At 39.8% G+C, this 23,871-nt stretch overlaps 1 protein-coding gene across 1 annotated transcript in view; it reads right to left on the reverse strand.

Moving 5' to 3' along the window:
* Positions 1-3,926: 3,926 nt before the first annotated feature.
* Positions 3,927-23,871, reverse strand: part of MSH2 (mutS homolog 2) — a 48,404-nt gene continuing 28,459 nt past the window's right edge. The window contains exons 8-16 of the mRNA XM_005491468.4: positions 21,143-21,252; positions 18,998-19,121; positions 18,033-18,183; positions 15,065-15,162; positions 13,258-13,503; positions 11,565-11,769; positions 10,529-10,776; positions 6,359-6,531; positions 3,927-4,329 (exon numbers count right to left, since the gene is read on the reverse strand). Of these exons, the coding sequence (XP_005491525.2) occupies positions 4,159-4,329; positions 6,359-6,531; positions 10,529-10,776; positions 11,565-11,769; positions 13,258-13,503; positions 15,065-15,162; positions 18,033-18,183; positions 18,998-19,121; positions 21,143-21,252 (1,526 nt within the window). The 3' untranslated portion in view covers positions 3,927-4,158. The remainder of the gene's footprint in view (positions 4,330-6,358; positions 6,532-10,528; positions 10,777-11,564; positions 11,770-13,257; positions 13,504-15,064; positions 15,163-18,032; positions 18,184-18,997; positions 19,122-21,142; positions 21,253-23,871) is intronic.

Below are 23,871 nucleotides of genomic sequence, written 5' to 3' on the forward strand. Positions count from 1 at the left end.
TGGTGCTCCCTGTGCACAGAAACAGTGCAGGAGCTTGGCAGGAACAGGGGAAATGCTGGGAAAGGCTGCAAGGCTGGGAAAGGCTGGGAGAGGAACAGGAATATCTGAGAGACAGCTGCTAACAAGGCTTTTTCAGCAAACAGCATCAAGAGCCAAGTTATACCTGCAAGGGTTGCAGCCATCTCAGAAGATGACAGTGCCTCTCCCTTTGTATTTTAAGGCTTCAGGCTCCTGAGGCCACTTCTTTTCCTTCTTCCCAGGTCAGCAAGAGGCAAAGAATTCAATGCATGACCTCACACTTCTTCAGATGCAGAGCAGCAAATGCTCCCCCTTGATTTTTCAAATAAATCTGCCCCAGTGCAGAGTAGCAAGACCAACTGTCTCACTGTTTCGCAGCCAGAGAAATTGCTCAGCCTGTGTAGCAGCTGGGTGTTCAAAAATGTATTAAATTAATGCCATGAAAACCAGTTTAAACCAGCATGGTAACCTCACACCAAACCGGGTGAAACTGCTCACACAATCCCAGAGCTCAGCAATGAGCTCTCCCCCAGGCTTCCCTGGATGTGGAAAAGTCAGACCAGGAGCACTCCCAGCACTGACAGGGTGGTTGTCAGCCCAGAACAGCTACAAGCCCTAAGAGCTGATGCGAAGTTGCACTGCTCTGCACAGCCAGGCCACCAGCAGGGTCATTGTCACCAGCAGGGATCCAAAGCTCTGGAAATCTCCTCAGGGCAGTGTCAGTGCAGCTGCCAGTGGGCAAGGACTCACCTCAGCCCCGTTCTGCCATTGCTGATTCCAGAACCACCTCAGCTCCAGCAGAGGAAGGAGACCAAGTCACTTGGTGACTGCATTGTTATTTGAGATGAACAGGCACAGCTGCAAGCTGGAATATGCAGACAAGCCCAGATCTGGCAGGCAGCATTCCCTGGAGTCATCCAACCCTAACTGGAGCCTTTGACCACAACCCAAGAGGTAAACCCAACACTTCCTCATCAGGCTGGCTACCAGGTGCTCCTGACCCCTAAAAGGGCAGTGAAATCACCAAAGGAAAATTAATTCCTTCAGTGTTTGCTCATGTCCCCTCTTTTGTTTTACCTCATCTAATGCAGTTTTCTTCACGAAGAGCCTTCTGGATGAACAGTAAGAGCAGAGACCAAAGGACCACTTGCCTGCAGCACTCAGTGCCCAGCTTTCTCAGGTGAATGAGCAAAGAGAACCTTGCATCTTTATTGAAGGCAAACACTGGATGGCCTCACTGCTCCTCAACAGCCTCCTTAGTTTCCTTTGGAATTTTGATAATATGTGCATCCCTGGCACAGCTCTGCAATAAGCAGACAGGTTGTGGAACTGCTCCTGCCCCATAGGTACATTTCTGAACAAAAAGCTAATTTGGGACCAGCAAAAATAGCCACCCAGCCTGCTCAGATGAAATCACAGTACCTGTAACCCAGTTTGCCAGCAGCTCTGGCATATGGAGACTTAACCCTGCCTGATCTCTTCCTGCCTATATCCAGCAGCAGAGGGAGGGGGAAGTGTAGTGTAGAAGAGAAAAACAGTGCAAAAGATTAGCTTTAAAATCTAGTTAACTTGCACCTTTCTTCCTTGTGAGTGCTGAAGGGAAACCTGAAAGAGAAAAAAAAAAAAGAGAAAACTTGAATCTTCTTTGCTGCAGACACGCGAGACCCTCTCTGAAGCACACAGAAGGTGCTGCCCTGAGCTGGCCCATCACTCCTGAGTAACACATGAGCACCTTTCACCCTCAGACAGGCAAACCTGGCCACACTGGAACAGTCTGTCAGCTGCCAACTGCAACACAAAAATAGAAGGAGCCTGTCCTCAGCATGCTGCAGACACACAGAACTGAGGCACTGCACCCAGAAAGGAAGAGTGGACACAAAGAAATAAAAGGAATGAGGGAAGCAGAGAGGAACTCCTCAATGAGGAACTCCTTGGCTAAGCAGACCCTTAAAGTGCACACAGGGTCAGAGGGACAATACAGGAATTCCTGGGAGAGATGACCTCTGCTGGTTTTATGCCTTGGTTCTCTTGGTTACATGGACACAACATTGAGCAATGGGTATTTTTGCTCAGACCACAGGGATCTCAGCATGCACAGGCAGAGGCTGTCAGTACCAGCCATTCCAGTCTCACAGGAATGTTTCTATCAATAACCTAAAGCAGTTTGAGCCAGCATTTTTGGATACTTTGGTGGTTGAAACAATCAAAATTGCAAAAACACACATTGTTACTTTATGCAACAGATTTTTCATTCTGATGCTTTTCCAGATCATGTATTAACTGTGCTGTTTGTAAATGCAAATCTGTTTTCGTCTTTGTAAGAAAAATGCACTTTAATTTAATGGCCAGAAAGGTGTTATGCAGCACCCCAACCTCTCAAACAGGCCTTTAGTGCTTCTGTAAAGCAGATCTAATATGTCCCAGCCCTGGTGTAAGTACAGGCATTATCCGAGAGCAAACTGAACATCCCACCTCTTTTATGACTATTTAAATGTTTCAATGGACACCAGTGCAACACATTAATCCCTGACACAGCACTATAGCACAGCTTTAACAGCAGCACTGCTGTCCCCAGCACACACCCACTGATGCAATCTCTGAACACAGCAAGACTTTGCCTAACATCTCCAGCATGATTTTATTTCTATCCTCTCCTGTGACAAACAGCTTTTCCCATTAGTCTTTCAACGCTGACAGTTTTAAATATAGGTAGCATTCTTCAGTTACAATTTAAAATGCTAAATTTCAAGGAGAAAATAAACTTGTACCAGCATGCTTTCAAACTGCCTCAATGAGAGAAGCACATCAGATAAAAATCAATGTATTCTTACTTTGTAGACAGCCCTCACTAATCATGATCAGCTCAGACATTCCAGTTGAAATGGAACTTCACCCCAACCTCAGCTCCCATTACAAAACCACAGCTCAGGCAGGAAGAGCAGCCTGCAGTGTATTTGACTCAAGCATTACCATTCACACAGCAAACAAAAAAAATCCCTCCCACTCAATCACCCAACTCATCCCTTCCAAGACCTGTGCAGGTACACAGAAAAAAATCTCGGACAAACCACAGGGACATCTGGTTGGAAAAGACCAAAGACTGTGGAATCCAACCATTAACCCAGCACAGCCAGGGCCACCACTGAGCCATGTCCCTGAGTGCCACATCCATGTGCACTGCCAGTACCTCCAGGGTGGTGATTCCAACACTTCTCCAGGTGGCCTGTTCCATGGTTTGACAGCCCTTTTGGGGAAGAACTCTTTCCTACTACCCAATCTAAAACTCCTCTGGTGCAATTTGAGGCTGTTTTTTCTTATCCTATCATTTGTTATTTGGGAGAAGAGACCAATCCCCACCTGGCTACACCCTCCTTCCAGGGACTTGTAGAGAGGGACAAGGTCTCCCTCGAGCCTCCTTTGGTCCAGACTGAGCCCCCCCAGCTGCTCCTCATCAGCCTTGTGCTCCAGACCCTTGTTCAGCTCTGTTGTCCTCCTCTGGAGCCTCTCCAGCACCTCAGTGTGTTTCCCATAGTGAGGGGCCCAGAACTCCACACAGGATTTGAGGTGTGGCCTCACCAGTGCCAGGAGGGACAAACCCTGCCCTGGTCCTGCTGGCCACATTCCTGCTGATACAGGCCAGGATGCCACAGGCCTTCTTGGCCACCTGGGCACACTTTAGAGGATTATTTTTTCTAATGGAGCACTAACAGATCATTACTAAATCTTCAGTGAATTACTTGATATAATTGCATCACACAAAAAAGAATCACGGCCTAGGACAAAGATTTTGTGTACGTACTGCTGCTTTCCAAGGCTCTGGCAACTGTTTGACACCTCAGCTGTCAGACTTTTTAGCACACTTCTGGTAAAGCATTACCCATTCTGTCTGTGCAGTCAATAACACTCAGTATGAAAAACCATTTTATTGCAAACTTCTAACAGGACAAAATGATCCCAACTAAAGCAGGAATCTGGCACGTAACATGCTCAGAATTTTTTACAAAATAATTACAATCCAAGAAAAAAATGCCTACATAAATGAGCACAAGTATCATAAAGTATAAAAGCTACAAGACAAGAAAATTATAGTTCTTTCAATACAAAATATGCTTCAGAAGCTCTATCCTGTTATTTCACATTTCATGATGTAACTTTCGTTCGAGAAATTATTTCATTCACAAAACTGTTGTTCTTTGCCAGCACATCATTTCTCAGCTGCTTCAACTTGACTTTGATGTCTTCTTCTGACATATCTGTCAAGGGCAATGCTTTCACTTGACAGAGAAAATCCTGAATTATCTTTTCACCTTCCTGAAATGGAGAGAAGGAAAAGAAAACAGAAAAGATGTTTAGATTGCAAGCAGGAATTTTCCAAATTCCCTATAGACACAAAGTATTGTTCATCAGCAGAAACTCAGTGCAGGCAAAAATCATGGTTATTTTTGTCCTTCTTATCAAGTTCTGAACACCAGAACAAACCACTTACACTGGTACCAGAAGTTCTTTTTCCATGCATGAGCAAAAAGCACCAGCTGATCAGCATAAACACAGTATTTAACACTGCAAACTCCTGTAAGTGTTCCACACTTAATTCCAGTGTGCAGCAACATGAGGTGAGCACTGCCAGCAGTAACAGCACCAGAATGGTCATATTACCCAAACCAGTTACTTTTAGAAGGGACTGTCAGTCAAAAGCAATGCTTCAACACGCAAAAGGAAAGGACAAATTGTAACCAAGCAACTGCAGAGTGGCCGTCACCAAGGAGAACAGATGATAATTTAGCTTTATGCATATGCTTTTACACAAACAGGCAAAGTGGAACTTCTAAACAATCGGACTTAAATAGCAAGAAAAAACATTGCAATGAACAGCATTCAGAATCCCTGTACTGGAAACAACTGGTCCAGAACGCAGAAGTTTGTCCACTCCTCTGCAGTGTCGAATTCTACTGAAAAGTTCACTGAGTCTTCCTCTTATCATTTAAGATTGATGCAGTAGTTTTCAGTGCAGAAGTTTCCAAAAAAGTAATAGCACCCTTTTCCCTCTACACAAAATGTTAATCAAGGCAGACAAATTCCCTCTGCCATCCTATTGCCTAGAGGGTTTATGGTATATTTTCTATGACTGAAACACTCAGGAATAAAACATGATGCTGTATTTGTCACAAGCTTTTGCTATGTCAATTTAATTTACACCAACTTAAGACCATGAAGCCAGGTCCAACTGATGTAAAAATTCCTTCACCACGATGCCTGACACAGAAAAGGTAATAGTGGAGCAACTGAGGTAGCTGGAGGGGAAGCCTTCTGGCAGTAAAAGGCAGAACAAACCAGAGATTGTTTCTGGCTCAGAAAGTGGATCTGATGCTTTAGATGAACAACAAATGCAGTTGACCTCTGAAACCGAAAATAGAGTAACAGGTAACGGCCTCTGTCTTGAGCAAAGGCTTTTTAAATGTAGGAAGTGTTCTGGATGTGGACTAACACTTCAAGGTTTCTATACACTGGAGTGGTTTCTAGTCTCTGCCAGAAGGATTTCAGGGTGGTACAAGGCTGTGGAGCTTCAGGCTGGCTGCTGGGACACAGAACAAAGCTCTGTGGTTTTGCAGGTTTGTGCGCATGCAGCCAGGAGGACCCAGCTGCACTGCACAAAAACCAATGCAAGCCACAAAGCAGCAGCACTGGATTTCCCAGGAGAATGCCACAGATGCCACTGTCAGGACTCTTAATCCAGGAACAAGACAACACAGGATATTCTGTGAAAGCTTCCTGGAGCCTTTGCTTTCCTCTACACTACTTGCAAAGGAAGGTTCTCTAAAGAAACTTTGCTTTGTGACACCTGTAAATCAGGTGTAAATCAGCCATTCCAGATAATGATCGGTGTGTAATTTGGTATGACCAGCAGCTGAGATGTGACAGTTCTGATGGGACATGGAAGGGCACCAAGGAGAAGGCTGGGTGTTCAGCTTTCCTCTGGTGTGAACAGATCTGCTCACACTGGGCTCCAAGAACACCATGGCACCAATGAACACTCAAACAAGGGGGGGCAAAACCAGGTGTGACCCAACTGCAGGGCCAAGAATATTCTACACAATGGCAACAAAAGCTGTATTTTAAATCTATATTTTTAGATAAAATTCTTGCCTACATTAAATTAATCTAAATCAAACTCAGTACCCCTGAACATCTCTTCAACTCCTAACAAACATCGTAGCCAAGCCATTTTGTAATGGAAAAATACATTACAGGGTAATTATCCTCAGGCTTTGGGGGAACCTGAATCCTTAAATGATTTTGCTTCAGCAATTCAAATTTTAAAAAAATATTTCTGACAGCAAACCTCTCTTTCTCTGTATAATTTCTTGGCTGGTGGTTCTCCTTCGGATTCCTTGGACTTGCCAATGTTTTGAAACTCCTCCAGCTCCAGTGCCTTCTCTCTTGCACTTTCTATCACATGTTTTGGGAAAGCCGCCAACTCTGCTACATGTATTCCAAAACTCTGGTCACAAACACCTGGATGCAGAAGAAAAGAACCCAGTTAAGAATTCTTAGAAGACAATATGGCTACACAGAGATTATTTGGACATGCTTGTAATAGTTCTTTGTTCTGAAAAATTAAGTACAGGACATTATTTGTTTCTCCTCAACACTTCCTGATTTCCCTTTTCCACTAAAAATGATAACACAAAGAATATGCTCTTATTAAATTAAGCTCTATTAGAGCAGTAATTGTAGAGCTCCAAAGTGCTTCAAGAAGAAATAGAAAACTCTTCAGACAGAAAGAATTTCCCTCTAATATTTGAATCAAATTGAACAATGGTTTTTATTAAAGTATTTTGGCACAGTCTGTAGAATATAATAATTTGCATGTTTTTAATAGGTATCTCTGACATTTACTCTATACCTATATAAATACATATGTGAGTGTATAGACAAATATTAAAAATGTTGTATTCTAGATCATCTCTCCCCTCCTCTGCATCTGTACCACATAATTCCTCAGTCTCCAGAGTCATCTTTAATTATATCAAAATCTCTCAACTGTAACTTCACACTTACTTCAATTAATACACTGTTCATAACATGTTCGAGAAAAGTCCTCTTAATTACTCAGAATATGTAAATTATACACACTTACATAAAACAATTTTCACTTCAGTATCAAAAGCCCTCTGATAAAAATCTATCAATTCTTATTTGTTTATATTATCATAATTCCATTTGTCCTCCCACAGATATTGCTACATCCTTTTAATTCTGGTCTCCAGCAAGGAGTTAAGAATAAATTAATTACACTTGCAAAATGACAATTGTTTCTGGTTTTTTTTGTTAACTAATCATCTATTAAATACCAAGTAACCAAAGAACAGGTGAAGGAAAACTTAGCATTTAGACTTTTTCTGTTTTATTAACCCTGTGATCTCTCAGGTTTCTTAAAGGAAAGGAATCCATTTAAGCAGGAATTCGTCTTCTTGATTTTGTTTTAAAAGACACACCTGTCCAGACCCAGAGCTAACTCACTTCTCAGCTCAGAGAATCCTGAGCAGAGGCCTGGAGAACAGCACTTCATGAGTCTCCTCTTCTGGTGATTTTGTCACTCTTGAAGCACAAAGCCATGGTTGAAAACACTGTATAGAAGTCCCTTATCATGTTTTCCAGGTCTGGTTATACATTTCAAACGACATCAAACCTGCTATTTGTTTCACAACACAGCTGTATCTGAGCTGCCTGTATGCACATCCCTGATGGAGCAATGTAACAACCCCAAAAGGGAAAGAGCACAACACTAGATGCAGAAACTTAGGTGAGAGATGTTTATCTGATTGGAGACCAGGTGTTTAAAGATGAAGATTTCATAGTGTTGCATCTCCTCTGACAGAGGTTTAAGTAGAAAGATAAAAATTTTGTGTCTCCATGCTCAACAGCACTTCCAAGAAAATGGGTGGAATGAAAAGACACTGCATGTACAAAATGTGTATGACTAAAAATGGCAAAACTGACTGAAGAAAAATATGAAACTGGGCTTCTACATTTCTTATCACAACCAGAATGGCTGAATTAATACAGACAGGTTTTAAAAACAAAAGGAGTTGGGAATATCAGGGGGCTTTATTGTAGGAGCTGCTGCTCCAGAAGATGTAGAAGGTTTTGATACAGTGTGTATTGATTCTCTCCGCAACCAACACGCTCAAACTGAGACACCTAAAGATGGCTTGTTGGCAGATTCTGTACATCATCTCTTGCTGCACAAAATCCACTTGGTACCCACGTGCACTTGCAGCAGTTCATGACTATTTTTATGACTATTTTTATTCAGTTCCAATGCCACACTAAGTCACCTTTTAAGCACCAATTTGAGCGTGAACATTCACTCTGTAGAAAGAGCTCAACATGTGCTGGAGAAGACGGGGAACAGCAAACTAGGAAAGAACCACAGACACCTCCTCTCCAGTGGAAACCAGAATATTTGGAGTAATATTCAAGCAAAAACTGGGCATTCCCTAGGAGCATTCCTTACTTCTGCTCCTGCTGTGATTCCCCTTGCTCAGAGCAGCCTCCCACAGCTTTACAGAAAAGTACCCAAAACCTAACTCCAAGATTATAGCCAGAGGGGAACAGAAAATTACAAGTGGTCATACATGCAATCTACAGGCAAGAAATTAAGGAATTTAATGGATTTAAAACCAGAAGAAATGAGTAAGAAGTAGGCAGTTAGTGATGTCATAGGAATAAAACCAGCAAGGTATCAGACCCAGGATAGCCAGAGTGTTCTATAGTAACCCTGCTCTACCCATTTAGTGTTACCTAAGTCATTCCTCTGCTGTGCAACTCAGAAGAGGAAAATTAAGAGGTACACAGAGTGAGAAGGAGCACTCTGCCCACATTTTAAATCAAAACCTCAGCCCAGAGGTTGCCAGCTGGACTGAAATACTCTAGTGAGAACAACCCAAAATCACTGTAGAGTTCACAACTAAATTAGAATGCCATAAATGGGCACACCTTGCAAGACACAGTTACAGCTCCGCTTTATTTAGCAATAAATACAGGCTCCTACTGAAGGGAACAAAAACAAGTGATGGGGATATAGGGAAACAGGAGGAATAGATGAAATTATGCCTAATTAAAAATTGTTTCATTTAATACTGAAAGGAATAACTGGATCCACTAAAAGACTTTAATTAAATACATCTAACTGAAATTGTACTAACAAAACAGGCTTCTTGTTGTTTTATTGTGATGCCATTTGCTAAAAATTACCCACATGATTTTCCCTACATCAAACTCCTGTATAAATTGGGCAACATAAGACTAAGTCTTATTACAATGAAACAGCCATTATTAAAAACTGTCAGCACATAAAAGGTGGACTCATTCCTTTTAAAAGAACAGTTTAAGAAATATAAGTCTCTTCCATCAGCAGGTTAAAATAGCTGTTTTAGGGAAACTGAAAATAACCTTCTGGAACCTTTCTTCTTTAAAAAAGAAAAAGGGAGCAACTCAAAAGCATCAACTTGAGTGGCAGAAATAGCCCAGACAGCTTAAGAAATAATCATTAACATCACACCTACTGTGTTCACACAGAGCTCCTGTCACACACACTGTCCATGAACAGAGAAGAATGAATATATATATATATATAAAATATATATATTATAAACCCCAAGCCTGGAGTGTGACACGAATTTTGGGGGGGATTTTTTTTTCCATTAATGCTGGAACCCTGATTACTGAGAATTTTTGACTTTCTGTGCTGACAAGCACTGACCCCCAAAAGAACACTGCAATTAACCTGCAGCCATAGAGAAAGCTTCCAAAATTGAATAATAGAACTAGGATTATAAGTGTGTAGTTTGAACAGAAATGTGTAATATCACAAAGCAAAAAACTTGGGAGTTTAAAGATTTTTAATATGGTAATATATATAAAACAAAACAGAAGTTTTAGAGCAGAAGCTAGTCCTTCTTCTTCATGAGTTTAAGTAATGTTGTATAATTAGATTAAAAAGTTCACATTGAGGGTCACAAGTAGTTATTAAGTTAAAAATAAAAATAATTTAAGTGTCATTTCTTAAATTAACAGTTTATCTTTAAAGGTCTTCTAGAAAGAGAAATACATCTCCATTTTTTAATTTATTAGTAAAGCACTGCAGAACCCACAACTTATAAAACTGTAGTATAAATAAACACTAATAAACATCTAAATCTGAACAAAAAAAACACCATCTCACATGTTTAATCCCAACCTTAACAAAAAAAAAACCCCACAAAAAACAAACCCAAAAAACCCCAAAAATCTCAAAAAAAATCTCCAAAAGCAAAATAAGGCCAAAAAAACAACCAAACAAAAACAAAACAAAACAAAACAAAACAAAACAAAAAAAAAAAAACCAACAAAAAAAAAAAAAAAAAAAACCAAAAAAAAACCAAACCCCAAACCAGAAAATCCACACATTAAGACTTTTCTCTCTCAGGACTCTCAGACTTTTCTCAAAGCTGAGACCCGGCCTTACCTTCCTTGACCCGATACAGCATGGTGAGTGTGTCATCGCTGGTCAGAGCAGTGACATGCAGGTTGTTCACTGTCGGCACTTGGTCAGCAAGAGCTGTGAGCTCATGGAAGTGTGTGGCAAACATGGCAAACCCACGGATTTTGCTGGCAATGTATTCCGAGATAGCCCAGGCCAAGCCAAAGCCATCGTAGGTGGATGTTCCTCTTCCCAGCTCATCAATGATTATCAGGGAGTTTTCAGTTGCTGTCCTAAAAACACAAAAGCATTTGTTAATGCTCGAGAGCAGCACGAACTCTGGATTTTGGAGTATGACAAGTTCTGCTGTGGATGCAGAGCATGGAAGAGGCAAAAGACCCTACTTATTTACAAACATAGTGCAGACACAGCATCACACAGATCATTCCACACTAGGTTCTTGGTCCCATTTAGACTTTGGCCTCTTGGTAGCAACTCTGTATGGACCACTGGAATAAACAGGAGGCTACTTCCAGAACTTATGCACCAGCTAAAAAGAACTTGAGATTCTCTATTGTACGTGCATTCCCCTCAATGAAGGCAGGAATGATGAATCTGACTCCATGTTCTCAGAAGGCTAATTTATTATTTTATGATACTGTATTATATTAAAAATACTATAGTAAACTATACTAAAGAATACAGAAAGGATACTTACAGAAGGCTAAAAAGATAATAATGAAAATTCGTGACTCTCTCCAGAGTCTCAACACAGCTTGACAGTGATTGGCCAATGAGTCAAAATAATTCACAGAAAACAAATGAAACAATCTCCAAACACATTCCACATGAGCAAAACAGAGGAGAAGCAAATGAGATAATTTTTGTTTTCATTTTTCTCTGAGGCTTCTCAGCTTCCCAGGAAAAAAATCCTGGGCAAAGGGGTTTTTCAGAAAATGTCAATGTGATAATTCTCCACTAAGACTCCCCAGAAAACAAAAATCTCAAATGCACCTCTCTCAGAGCACTTCTTTTCCTATCAACCCCCACCAAGACAATCAAACAAAAGCACAGCACTTGCCTGAGGATTGAGGCAGTTTCCAGCATCTCAGCCATGAAAGTGGACACTCCTTTGAGCTGGCTGTCCCCTGCTCCCACCCGAGCCAGGATACAATCCACAATGGTGATTTCTGCAGACTCACAGGGCACAAAACACCCAATCTGGGCCATGAGAACAATCACCCCTGTCTGTCGGATGTATGTTGATTTCCCCCCCATGTTAGGGCCTAAAGGAAAAATTTTCCAAAAATTAATTGAAAAAGCATCATCTTTTTACAATTCAACAATTTTTTTAAAGGAGAACCAGCTCTAAATTAGAACAAAGAGTGTTTCAATTTATTACTCTCTTGCCAGAAAAGAGCAGCAAACTTGTCTGACAGGTGCAACAAGTGGCTCCAGGGCTAACAAGGCTCAATTGTTTGTCTTACTGAATGCTCCTTTTTCAAAAGAAAGGTGAACACAGAAAATCAGGGGCCTTCATTAGTTTTGGGACTTTTCAAAAGTATAAGCAGTCATCTAAAACATGCATTCATACCTAAAACTAATAAGCTTTAAATTAAAAAATTATCAGTATTTATTTCTGCTTAAGAATTGTAATAATTTGTTTTCACCTCAAACAACTATTAACTTTTCTCTGTAAAAATGAAACAGCTTAGTTACAGACTGGGTACAAGCTAATGGGTCACTCAGAATCAGCAAACCCAGATATTAAGCAGTTAATTGTAACTGAAATACAAATGAAATAAAAAGTATTATCCAGAAAACCGGTAATTAAAACCAATTTTACACTTTTGCTAACCAGAAAAAGAAGCGTGTTACCATGCATTAATTCAGATTTTTGATTTTTCTTTTTGATTATGTTAGAAGTGCTCATTAATTATTCTCTAATTTCAGATCTTTGCCACTCAGAACGTATGTTAAGGACATCTGGATGGAAATTAAGATTCAATTAAATCTATAAACACTAAAAATGTTTTAGTGTGTAGTAAAATTATCTTAATTACACCAGAGAAAAGGGTAAAAAATGGTACAGTCATTGAAACTTGTATTGCATTGAAAATCAACTTTAATGCTTCATGAAGAAAACACTAACAAAGTACAATTGATGCCTCGTGGAATTTTCCAAATCACTTTAGCAGGGTCAGGCTTTCTAGCTCCTGAAGCTGCCTGGCTTGTGGGGTTACATTCGCTAAGGTCTTACTTTAGGGAAGGACTAATTTATTATTTTCTACTGTCCAGCAGCCTCTCTTTCCTTCACAAATGACTCCTTGTAAATTAGTGATCACCTTCTCCAAATGGTACACTACAACTAAAAAAACAATAACCAATTTCATTACTGTTAGTTTGGATGATGAGAAATATGCCTGTATGTACAGAAATATGTAGAATATCCACAGTCAAAGGTAACATGAACATTGTGGACATTTAAAAAAAAATATGATCAAAACTAGCAATAAAAAATAGCTTACAAATACTAATTTACAAATTTAGCTTCTTTTCCAGAGCTAAATCTTATTCCCCATGCAGAAAGATGATAACTCAGTAGCTGTTTGCCCTTGATGAGAGAAATCATTTTGACAGAAATTTATTAGCTCGCCGATTTGTTTTGCCTGCTGCTGGTTTGTTTTTTTCCCTTTAAAAAGACATCATTATTGGAAACACCCGAGACATTCACAAAGTACACAACAAACAAAGAAGAGCAGGACAACGTTTACCAGTAATGATGTGGAACATCTGCTTGCCCTTCTCGAAGGTGATGTCATTGGGGATGAAGGCCACGTTGTCCTGCGCCTCGATGCAGGGGTGCCGGGCCCCCCTCAGCACCATCCTGCCCCGGCCCTTCTCCAGCACCACGGGCCGCACGTACGGCACCGGGGCCCCATTGGACACGTGGGCAAAGCTGACAATGGCATCCAGCTGCGCTATCACATCGTTCATGGTCTGCATGGGCTCTGAATAGCCTGCGTGCACACACAGGATGGGAGGTCAGGGCCATCAGCTGCTCTTTTGCTCTGCTGAGAAGGTACCTTGAAGCCTACGCTGAGTCCAGCAAGTTAATTCATCGGCAGTAACAATTATCTTCAAGAGGAAAGTCACCCCCTGGGAGAGCCTAGGATGCAATCCTGAAGCTCCCATGCCTTGGATACCAAGGACACTTCTTCAGACTAAGGAAAGGAGGAGGTGAGGCCATGTCACAGATATCTTCCATAAAAATCTTTTCTTTAGGATTTTTCCCTCTTCTGGGAGGCTGAGGCCCCAGAAAGAGAATGTAAACACTGGTTATCTGCTGCTGTGGAATGCAACAGGTGCACCTGTGATTGGCCCATGTTCCATGTTTACAATTAAGGGCCAATCAGGGACCAAGCTCTCTGGGACAGATTCACAGAGAGCTCCCTTGTTTATTCCTTCCTATGCCATTCTTAGCTTAGCAGCTTCTGAACTTTTCTCTCTATTCCTATTAATATAGTATTAATGTATTTATGATAATGTATTTTATCATAAAATAATAAATCCAGCCTTCTGATCATGGAGTCCAGATTCTCGTCTCTCTCTTCACCCCTGAGGAGCCCTTGCGAGCCCAGTAACAACGCCATGTTGATTATTTTCCTCATCTGGAAATCCAGTAAGTTTCCTTCATGAACAATACACGGCACTCTGATGCTCATGCAAGCAAAGACACTTCAGACACAGCACAGACACTTCAGACACAGCAGCCATCTGTGCTTGTGTGAATGATGGGAGGGAGAGGTCTGTCAGATACAGAGCCTGTAACACCAGGATAGATGGCCCAGCATCCCCAGTACCAGCTTTTGAAGTTCTGGTGTTTGTCTTTCGAAGTTTTGGTGTTTTCTTCTCTGAAAGGGATGAGGGACTGGAGCCTAAAGCCCGAATTCCCCAGTGTCTCTTCTGCTTTTTTTGAAGGACAGTACAGAATGCTTTGTAAGTAGGCAATCTTGGAGCAAAATATATGGAAATAACTTAGGAAACTAGTCATTTTTATTGCCATATAAGCAGTGACTAACTTGATCATATACTGCTTATCAATGTTCTTAGACCTCAGGTCCCGCTCCTTCAGTTCTCTGTTGTCCTTCACCTCTTCTGCTGTCTGGGTGAAGATGCCCAGAGTCAGGGAGGTGGGTGGAGGATAGATGTGACCCTTATGGCCTTAGTTTTGTTCCTATTACGGGATTAGCATTTGCACACACCTTATCACTGCACATCTGCAGCAAAGCCAGGAAAGGGTCTGGTGACAGAAAACAATTCATATTTCAAAAAATCCTGGGAAAAGGGATTTTTCAGAAAATGTCAGTGTGACAATTCTCCACTAAGATTCCCCAGAAAAGAAAAATCTCAAATGCACCTCTCTTCAACTGGTGTCAAAAGTGAGCTCACATCTCACTTTTGACACCAGTTCTTTGGGCAGCATTACAGTTTGTCTCTGTAAAAGAGAAACCTCAAAGAAACAGCAAGTCCTCCCTCCCAGCACTCCAGACTGACACACATCAACAGTGCCATATTCACCTGAAGCAATGTTAATGATTTCCTTAACAATTGCATCCTGAGCCTCTTCATACTCTTCCCTGTTCTTTATATATTCATCATTGATGGCACTCAGTTTGCTGTGAACAAAACAAGAGTATTTAGAAGCTGTGATGTTCTGCCTTCACCTACAGTGCCAAACTTTTGGCCTCCTCATCTGAGTTTATACCAAATGTCCCCAACTGTTTTAACAGCAAGGTTCAGCACAAAGATCACAAAGCAACTGACCTACAATTCATCCACACCAAGGCAGCCTCAACATTAATTCCAAGTTTAAGATCATCCACAAGGGCCAAACCAGAAATTCTAGCATCAACACATGACATCATCTGTGTTTGTTATAGAGCTGCTGTGTGATAAGGACTAGCTCTTCAAAGTGAATTTCTGGCTATTTTGCTACATTTTGCTGCTAAGCAACTGTGTAATTAGCCCAGAGTCCTACAACAGGCTTATCAGATCTGAAGGCATTGACTTCTTTCATTTAGTAAAAACCTAAATTAATTACTGTCACTATGAACAGGTTCTGATCTTCCAACTAAGGTAAGCTGAAATAAAGACAAGAGTTTAAACAAGTTTTTATTCTTCTCAAGCTTGTCTCCTAAACAAAGAACAGGAGTCTGCAAGACTGAATAAGAAACACACCCAAGTAGTGTGCCCACACTACAGGCAGAAGTCAGTCTTGTGCTTCAAGTACCACCTACAGAATCAACTATAACTTAACTAAGTACAGAGAATTCTTTTTTATTAGTGATGCACGGGCTGCCTCACTAAGGGAAAGTAACAGATGACAAAGTACAGGTTCTAAGTACATCTTCTCAGTTACAGAAAAGCCTAACTTCATCATGCATTTAGATTCACAACACATTTGGAAGCAGAAAAAAGCTGGCTTTCATCTCAAGGATGTTTTTAAAAAATATCCTCTGAGTAAATATTAAAACTAAATGCAATTAAGCTTTACACTTTGTTCATGAAAGTAAATTGGTGTGAAATACACCAGCATGTCGAGGTCTCTAGCTGCTCAGAATGACCCCAAGAAGAGTTCCAAAGTCTCTTTTCCCAGCCCAGCACTCAAAGAAGGAGTCAGGGCTCTTCATTTCTCAGTCTCAAGGTTGTTTATTGCATCTTATCTATAAAAATTCTTTCTCCTGACCTGCTGAGGTCTGCTCAGCAAGACAGTCTGAGGCACTCTGCCTGCCCCAGGGCAGTGTTATGTCTTTATACTGAAAACTACATATACAATGTTTACTTTCCAATATCTATCACCTATGTTAGACAGTGAGCCTCTACTCTAAACCAATCTGTAAGTGCCAACATCACAGCAGAAGATGGAGGCCAAGAAGAAGAAGGAGAAAGGCTGGACATGCCCAGTTCCCTCCATCTTGCCCTGCTGAATCCCCATTCTGAAAACCACAAAATCTACTTTTTCACCCCGTGATAACTTCACTCTATCATTCTACTTAATTTCTCATGGCTTGCAGATATTCATCTAAGGTTGGTAACTTCCTCCACAGGTCATAATCAAAACCACAGGAATTCTGGGCTCTATGCCAGGGTCTCTGAGCCCCCTGGCAGGGCCTTGGCTGCTCAGGACAGCCAGAGGGATCTCCTGGGTCCTGACACCAGCACACTGGGTGGTGTGAACCAATATGTTTGTCCTCCTTTTCAAAGATAAGGATTTATAACTATGGAAGTGAGTGATTAACAGAAACAGTCCCTACACCATCAAGCAGCTGAACACAAGTCAGCAGTGCGGCCCTGAGGCAGAGAAGGCCAAGGCCATGCTGGCTGCTCTAGCCAGAGTGGACCCAGAATGCTGAAAGAAGTCATTCTTCCCCTCTACCCAGCACTCCTGAGATGGCATCTCTGATTTTGGGTTTTGTCTTCCCAACACTGAACCTGGAGCAGATGCTCACCACACAGGTACAGAGCTGGAGCACGTGGCACGTAAGGACCAGGCTGAGAGAGATTCCTGCCCAGGCCGAGGATCTGGGGTCAGCCTGGAGGGAGGAGGCAACAGACTCTCCTTGGAGGTGCAGAGCAAACAAATCAGATCCTAAGATCCCAAGTTTCTGCGAGGAAAATTCTCCTTAGATCTGATCAGGAGAGCTTTCATAAACAGTAGTTCAGCACTGGAACTTGTGCCACAAGGCTGTGAAGGATACTTAGAGGATGGGCACTTAGGCAAAGCCTTGGGCTACCCCATCTAAGCTTGAGATAGGATCGAATTTCCAAAGTGCATCAGCTTTAAGTGAGGGATAAGAAGCAGCCTTCAACCTAAATTATTACCCAATTCTGCACATGCAACTTTCTACTTTGTTTCCTCTGTATAAAAACACTGAAGAACAGAGAAACATCTGATGCAGCCCCTGCTCCTGCTAAAACACTCTAAAAGAGCTAAAACTCAACAAAAAAATAGAGACTTTTCAGCTGATCTGTGTCAGAACTGCTGTCCAGACAAGGACACACTGAAACAGCCTCAATGCAATTAAGCCTGAAGATTTAAATTTTTTTTACAGCTCAATTAAAAGTGGCACAGAATTGAAGTTCAATACACAGGACTAACAGAAATTAGAGAGAATTTGGAACAAAGGGAAAAAAAAAGTAATCAGCAACAAAATTCTGCATGTCACATTCAGTGATAAACATAAATTCCCTAGTGCAGCTTGTGTCTGTATAAACACTCACAGCAAAAGCAATTATGATACTTGCTGCAGCTAAAACAGAGAAATTAGCCCAAGTCAAAGGACTAAAAATAGATAACATTTGGCAACATAAATGGGGAATGCAGCTTTTAACATAAACTCTATGCCAGTCCTGCTCAATATTTCAATCAGTGAGCCAATTAAAAAGGTGACAGTTTGCAGGGAATCCAGTTTATCAGCATAATTATAAAGGAACAATTCTATTCCTTTCAGAACAGGCTTAAAAAACCACCATAATCATCTCATACCTGTTAGTAAATTTCACACCATTTTTCTGTGTATCAATGATTCCATATTTCGAATTGTTACGGAGAGCTTTTTCCTCCTTACAAGTTACCCTAAAGTGATGCCCAAACTGTGAATTTGTCTCCAGCTTGATACTTTTGCCAGCTTCCAAACCTTTCAGATGAAAACAAGAAAAATAAATCAGCTGTATATCACAAATCTTGCAGCCTGTGCCATTCCTGCTCACTAGCCCTCAGTTCCCATGATTTAGCCTCTTACATGACCTAATTGAGAGGACCTGTTCTGGTTCTGTACAGCTGTGAGAAATACCCAGACCAAACACAAATATATATATGGATCCATTCTCTGCTCTTACTTCAATAATGCTCTCAAAATGCAAAAAAATGCAAGCTCTTAAATGTGTAACCCAAAGTAAGTATAGTGTTGTCAATTTTCCTTGCCATATTTGCATTAAAAGTTGGTGGCTTTTTCTTTTTCTTAAAGTTGATATTTCAATGCCCAATTCATCAGCTGCACATGGAATTTTCTGCATAGGATAATCAACACTTTAAATGTCTCATTTGCTTATGAGTTACATTTTGCAAGGAACATCAAAAGAAAGCTGAATGGACACTCAGGATAATGCACAGAAGGGGGGAAAAAAGTGCAGGTCCTCAAAGAATGTAAAACAGAACTAGACTTAACCAAGAGTTTGATGAGTTACAGTTGTACAAAATAGATTCTGTAACACATATGATCATTTCTGAAATAATTTGGAATGTTGTTTAAAAAAAATTAAGGCAAAGTTATAAGCCAAAAAATCCCCGTTTTCAACAGCTTGTACTGCAACAACCCATGTCAGCCCAACTCAATCATATAATAATGCAAACATCTTTTAACCCTTTAACTTCTTTACACCAGTTTTCATCACCTGATTGCAAAACATTTCACAAAAGAGACATGAATGAAAGGCAGTTCCCAACCCTACCTAGTTCTTTGGCTGCAGTCTTTAGTAAGGACTGCATTTTTTCTTCCAGTTCATTCATCTTCTCTCTTAATTCTGTTAAATTAGGATCAAAAGAAGCCTTGACGAGAAATTCATGATTCTCCACCTAGAGAAAAGTAACAAGAAAATATTTATATGAACATAAGGAATAATAAAAAAAATCTTTCTGATCATACACAGTGAAATGAATTTACTTTACAATTCACACGAAATTTTTTATAAATATATAATGTCATGCAATGTTGTTTGTGATAGTTGGTGTCTGGTTCAACTGCAAAACAAACACATCTCAAATACTTGTCTTCTCACATAATGTACTTCATACACGCAAACTATACCAATATAACAGACTCCTTTCTGCTGAAATGGAGTTGTCTGCACATTTATTTGCAAACAAATGACTGAGCAGTAGGCAGGGCAAAAAGGGAAGCCAGAGGGAATGAAATTGTCATGTACATGATCATTTCTGCTACCCTGGACTTAGGCAGCTAATCAAGACAGAGCATGGGGTGTTTCAAAACAAGAAGCCTTTGGAAAGTGAAGTTTTTGAATCAGTAATTTCTGCCCCAAAAGGGACTCTAGAGGCTTAGGAAGGAATCTACATAGTGTCACTAAAAATCCCACAAATTTCAACCCAGCTCTTGAGTTGAAAAGCAGACACGGTTCCTTCTAAGCTTAAATTTTCAGAGGCAAGCATGAAGCATTTCATCTTTTTGTTGTATTTCATCTCTTTTCTCTCCCTTCCCTGTGCCTCCACTGCCAGGTGGCTGTGTACCAAAAGCACCACCAAACTTTGAAGTTGCCCTGACTTGAGGAGGAGGTTGGAGTACATGGTTTCTCAAAGGGCCCTTATGATTCTGAGATAAATAGGAATGGAAGTGACAGTTTCTCAACTTTTATTACAGCTAGGTAAATGAATAACCATATCCCACGCTTTTTGAACTTAGATGTTTCTTTTTATATTAGAATGGATTATTGACATAATTTAGTTGCTATGACAACCTATCCTTCAATTGCACTCAGAATAGAACTGCCTATTTTATTTGAACTCCCTCAAAATCCAAGGGGAATTTCAAGTCAAAGTTCAGATTCTGGTGTTCATAGGGACAAGGTTTACTCTGCTGGTAAAACCAGTGTTGGCTTAGCTATAGACATTTTCCAGTATCTTGAAGGAGGGGAAAAAATCAAACTTAACATGCCAGATTCTATGGGATTTGACTAAAAATAACTGACTTGTTATTCTGTTTAGAAGGACAACAAAACATTTTTAAAGTAGAACCTGAAAAGAAACTTGAAGAGCTGGACTATGAAGGGTGAAGGCTTAAACAGCTGTTACTTTTAAAGAAAACAGAGTCCCAGGGCACACAAACTGCATCAACAGATGGTCTGTAACTGGTATAAAGCTATAAATTTCTTCATTACCATACATCACAAATTACAGCAACATGTCAATCAAACAAGTCCTTTCATAAACAGCAAAATGCAGTTGATGGATGCACAACACAATACAAAGGAAGAAAACACAGTGCTCCTGCCTTTGGAGAAAAGTATGCATGTTCTAAATTTTTAACCCACTGCAGTTCTCACAAGTTCAATAAACAGCCCTTGCTACCATGTCTGGCACATGTTTAGGTATTTCTCTTATTTTTGCAGTCAGCTGAGACCTTCATTTAGGATAATCCTAACCCCTGGTTAATAAAAAAAAATGAAAATCCTAAAAGACTCCCCAAGTAATAAACATATCCTTGGCTAAATCTTGGATTTGAGACATATCCCTGTAACTTAAAAAATACAAAGTAGAGAAATGACAAAATTACTTCTCCACTTTTAATACTGATGAGATCTTTAAAAAATAGTTTCAGGTTGACAGCATCAATGCACCCAAAGCATTTTTTTCACTGGCTAGATAATTTCAGATAGTGGGTGAATATCCTGTTGAGTACCCTGATATATTAATAACAGCCTTCATATATTTCTAAATGCAGCATATATTTCTATATACAGCTAAATTATCACTAGCTACTTAATACAGATGATCAATTAAATTTAGTTCATATAGAGCAGATTGCAAAGCTCAATAAGCAACTTTAATTGCTGAGTAAACTCTGCCCACACAACATTTCATACCTTTTCCATGTCCAATGTTGTTTCTATCATCTCCAGAAACTTTGAGAAGTCAGAGCAGATATCATTAAGAGGTGTTATAAATACAGCCAACAACAACATCTGGTGAGCTCCTGTTAGGAACAAACAAGAAAATTATCATTCACAAATCCCCACAGATTTACCAGAATTCACTTACCCAAATAAACAACACAACTGCTTAGCTGGTTAATGTTACAAAGATGGGCTATGACTATTTCACTGAAACACATGTACCTTTTTCTAAGATTGATGGGATATTTTTCTAAATATCCCATCTAAATTCTGATTAAGCCTGTACCTATTCTGTCACCTTTGTTCATAACTGGGGGTATTAAATCCCTTCTACTATGAGTAAAACAACAAACAATAGTATAAAAGCAAACCCATTGTCTGAGTATTACCAATTTTTGCACATAAAAGTTGACATGCCTTCTGCAAAAAATGTTGGTCTTATCTTCCACACTCACAGCTTTTAATTCTTCTTAGTAAATTATTACATAATACTGGGAATATTTGGTAATTACAATATGGACATAGCAACTGAAGTGTATGTTATCAGCTTTTGTTTTCCACAAAAAAAGACCACATATTACAACCAGGTCTTCGCAGTAACTTCCTTCCACTAGACGGGAAGGCATCAAAATTAACAGAGATACTCTGTAGCATCAAGTCAAACTGCACAGAACACATATTGGCAGGAAGTCCATGGAACACCAAAAGCACTGAACACCAACAGCAGTTCATAATTAAATTAACATGCACAGATATTGCCAAATTTGTGAAGGAAGTATTTTCTTCAGGTACACATAAGCTACATGTAAGCACCTATATCCAGCAGCCAGCTATGGAAAGGTTCTGTCAGTAAATGCATGTTTACATCTCTGCAGCCACTTCAAGTTATGATTTAATCACAGAAAGATTAGCATTATTGAGTATATTACATACAAAAAATGCCTCAAAATGAATCCAATACTATGAGCTTAGACTCACTGAATTATGTACAGAATTATGTTGCTGCCTCTAATGTTTATAGGCAAGGCTTTGCACATTAACAAAGAAATACAGAATTAAGCTCTGGATATTCCAGAGCCTCTCAATTTCTTACTAGACTAAGAAAAAAGTCCTAGCCTCTCCCAAGAAAAAGTGCCTTAGAAATTTATAGAAAAAGTGTCACAGAAATTCATAGAAGTTACACAGTGAGGACATCATTGCCCAAGTGAATCTCTCCTCTCTCAGTTGAAGTGAAAGAAAAAGTTTGGTTTGATTTCTTTTTCTACCATGCCTTTTTGCTTCCCCAGTCCCTCAAACTTTTAAAGTGAAAGCTCTAGAGTGACTAATATCTATTAATAGAGAAAAAAGTTACATATTGTTGAGAGAGTACTGAACTTGCAAAAATGGAGTTTTCTGCTGATTAAAAATCTTCAAAACCAACAGATATGAAATAAAGATTGTTTCCAATTCCAAAGTTCTTGCTTGCTCTCTTAATCTTGGTTTTTTCCCTCCTGTAATGACACATCTAAACCAACCTATAGCCAACAAAGAAGAAAGAAACTGAAGAGCAGAAAAAGTTTCATGTCCATTCTTCAGAGTGGGCTTAGCAGTTCCCAGCTGACAGAATACAAGGCACACACAACGAAATGAGCTTCAATATTCTTGAATCAATGAAAAACAATTGTGCTTGAACTTAAAGTAGCTATTATAATTTGTTTTCTTCAGTAGGAAAGTTTCATGATGCCATTTCATTATTTAAACTTGAAGGGTACACCTTGGACACCACAGGAAATGTCACATTCAAAAGTTAGAATATATTGGAATATATAAATTTATTAAATAAATAAGACACTGATGTATTTACATACATTCATTTATATGGGTCCAACTGATACACCACAAAATTTATTTTCACTTTTAATCCAACTTCAAACTTGGTATCCAGCACTTGAAAGAAGTAAAACAGTGGAGTCAGCAAATAATGAGGGTTTACAAAAGTTATTTGCACATGCTTTTCTTAAAACACCTGGCATTACAAGAATATGAGCAAGAAACATCACTGAAAAATTCTAAATTAAACTCCAACATGTCTTGCACCTGTATTCATTAACTCATAGAAAAGATGCAGAGTAAAAAAAATGCTCTTTTGCACCTACTCAACATTATTAGGATGGAAAGTAACCACTGAGAGCAAGACTAATAGAACTTTGCACCATCAAAAGCAGAGATGCATATTGATCCCAGAGCCTATCTGTGCCCAGGTGCAGGTTTTAATTTAAACCATAATTTACTTACTGAAGCACAGACAAGTGTTTATTACACATGTTAAAGACTTGACTATTAATACTGTTTAAAAACGTTGTCTGGCAATTAAAATAAAACACTAATCTTCAGACTTGAAACACAGTTAGTTTGGCAGCAAAATGACACTGCACTATCCAGGCAAAACAGACAAATCCCAGTGATTAAGTGCACCAGTCATGCTGATAGTGCAATGGAAAGTGGGATAAAAGGAAAAGAACAATGGAAATTGGGATAAAATACAGTATATGTTTTCTACAGGTAGGTAATATCCATATGGTGCAACATCTGCCTGAAATACTGAATGCCTGAGACAAAGGGGACTCTGCAGAGCTAATTTGGGCTCTTCTAAAGCATTCAGCTTGGTCTCACAGGAGGTGCCAAGGTGCAAGATCTGTCATTTATGCCATGACCAGAGC

This window comes from Zonotrichia albicollis, chromosome 3 (assembly GCF_047830755.1).
Source record: "Zonotrichia albicollis isolate bZonAlb1 chromosome 3, bZonAlb1.hap1, whole genome shotgun sequence".
Taxonomy (NCBI): domain Eukaryota; kingdom Metazoa; phylum Chordata; class Aves; order Passeriformes; family Passerellidae; genus Zonotrichia; species Zonotrichia albicollis.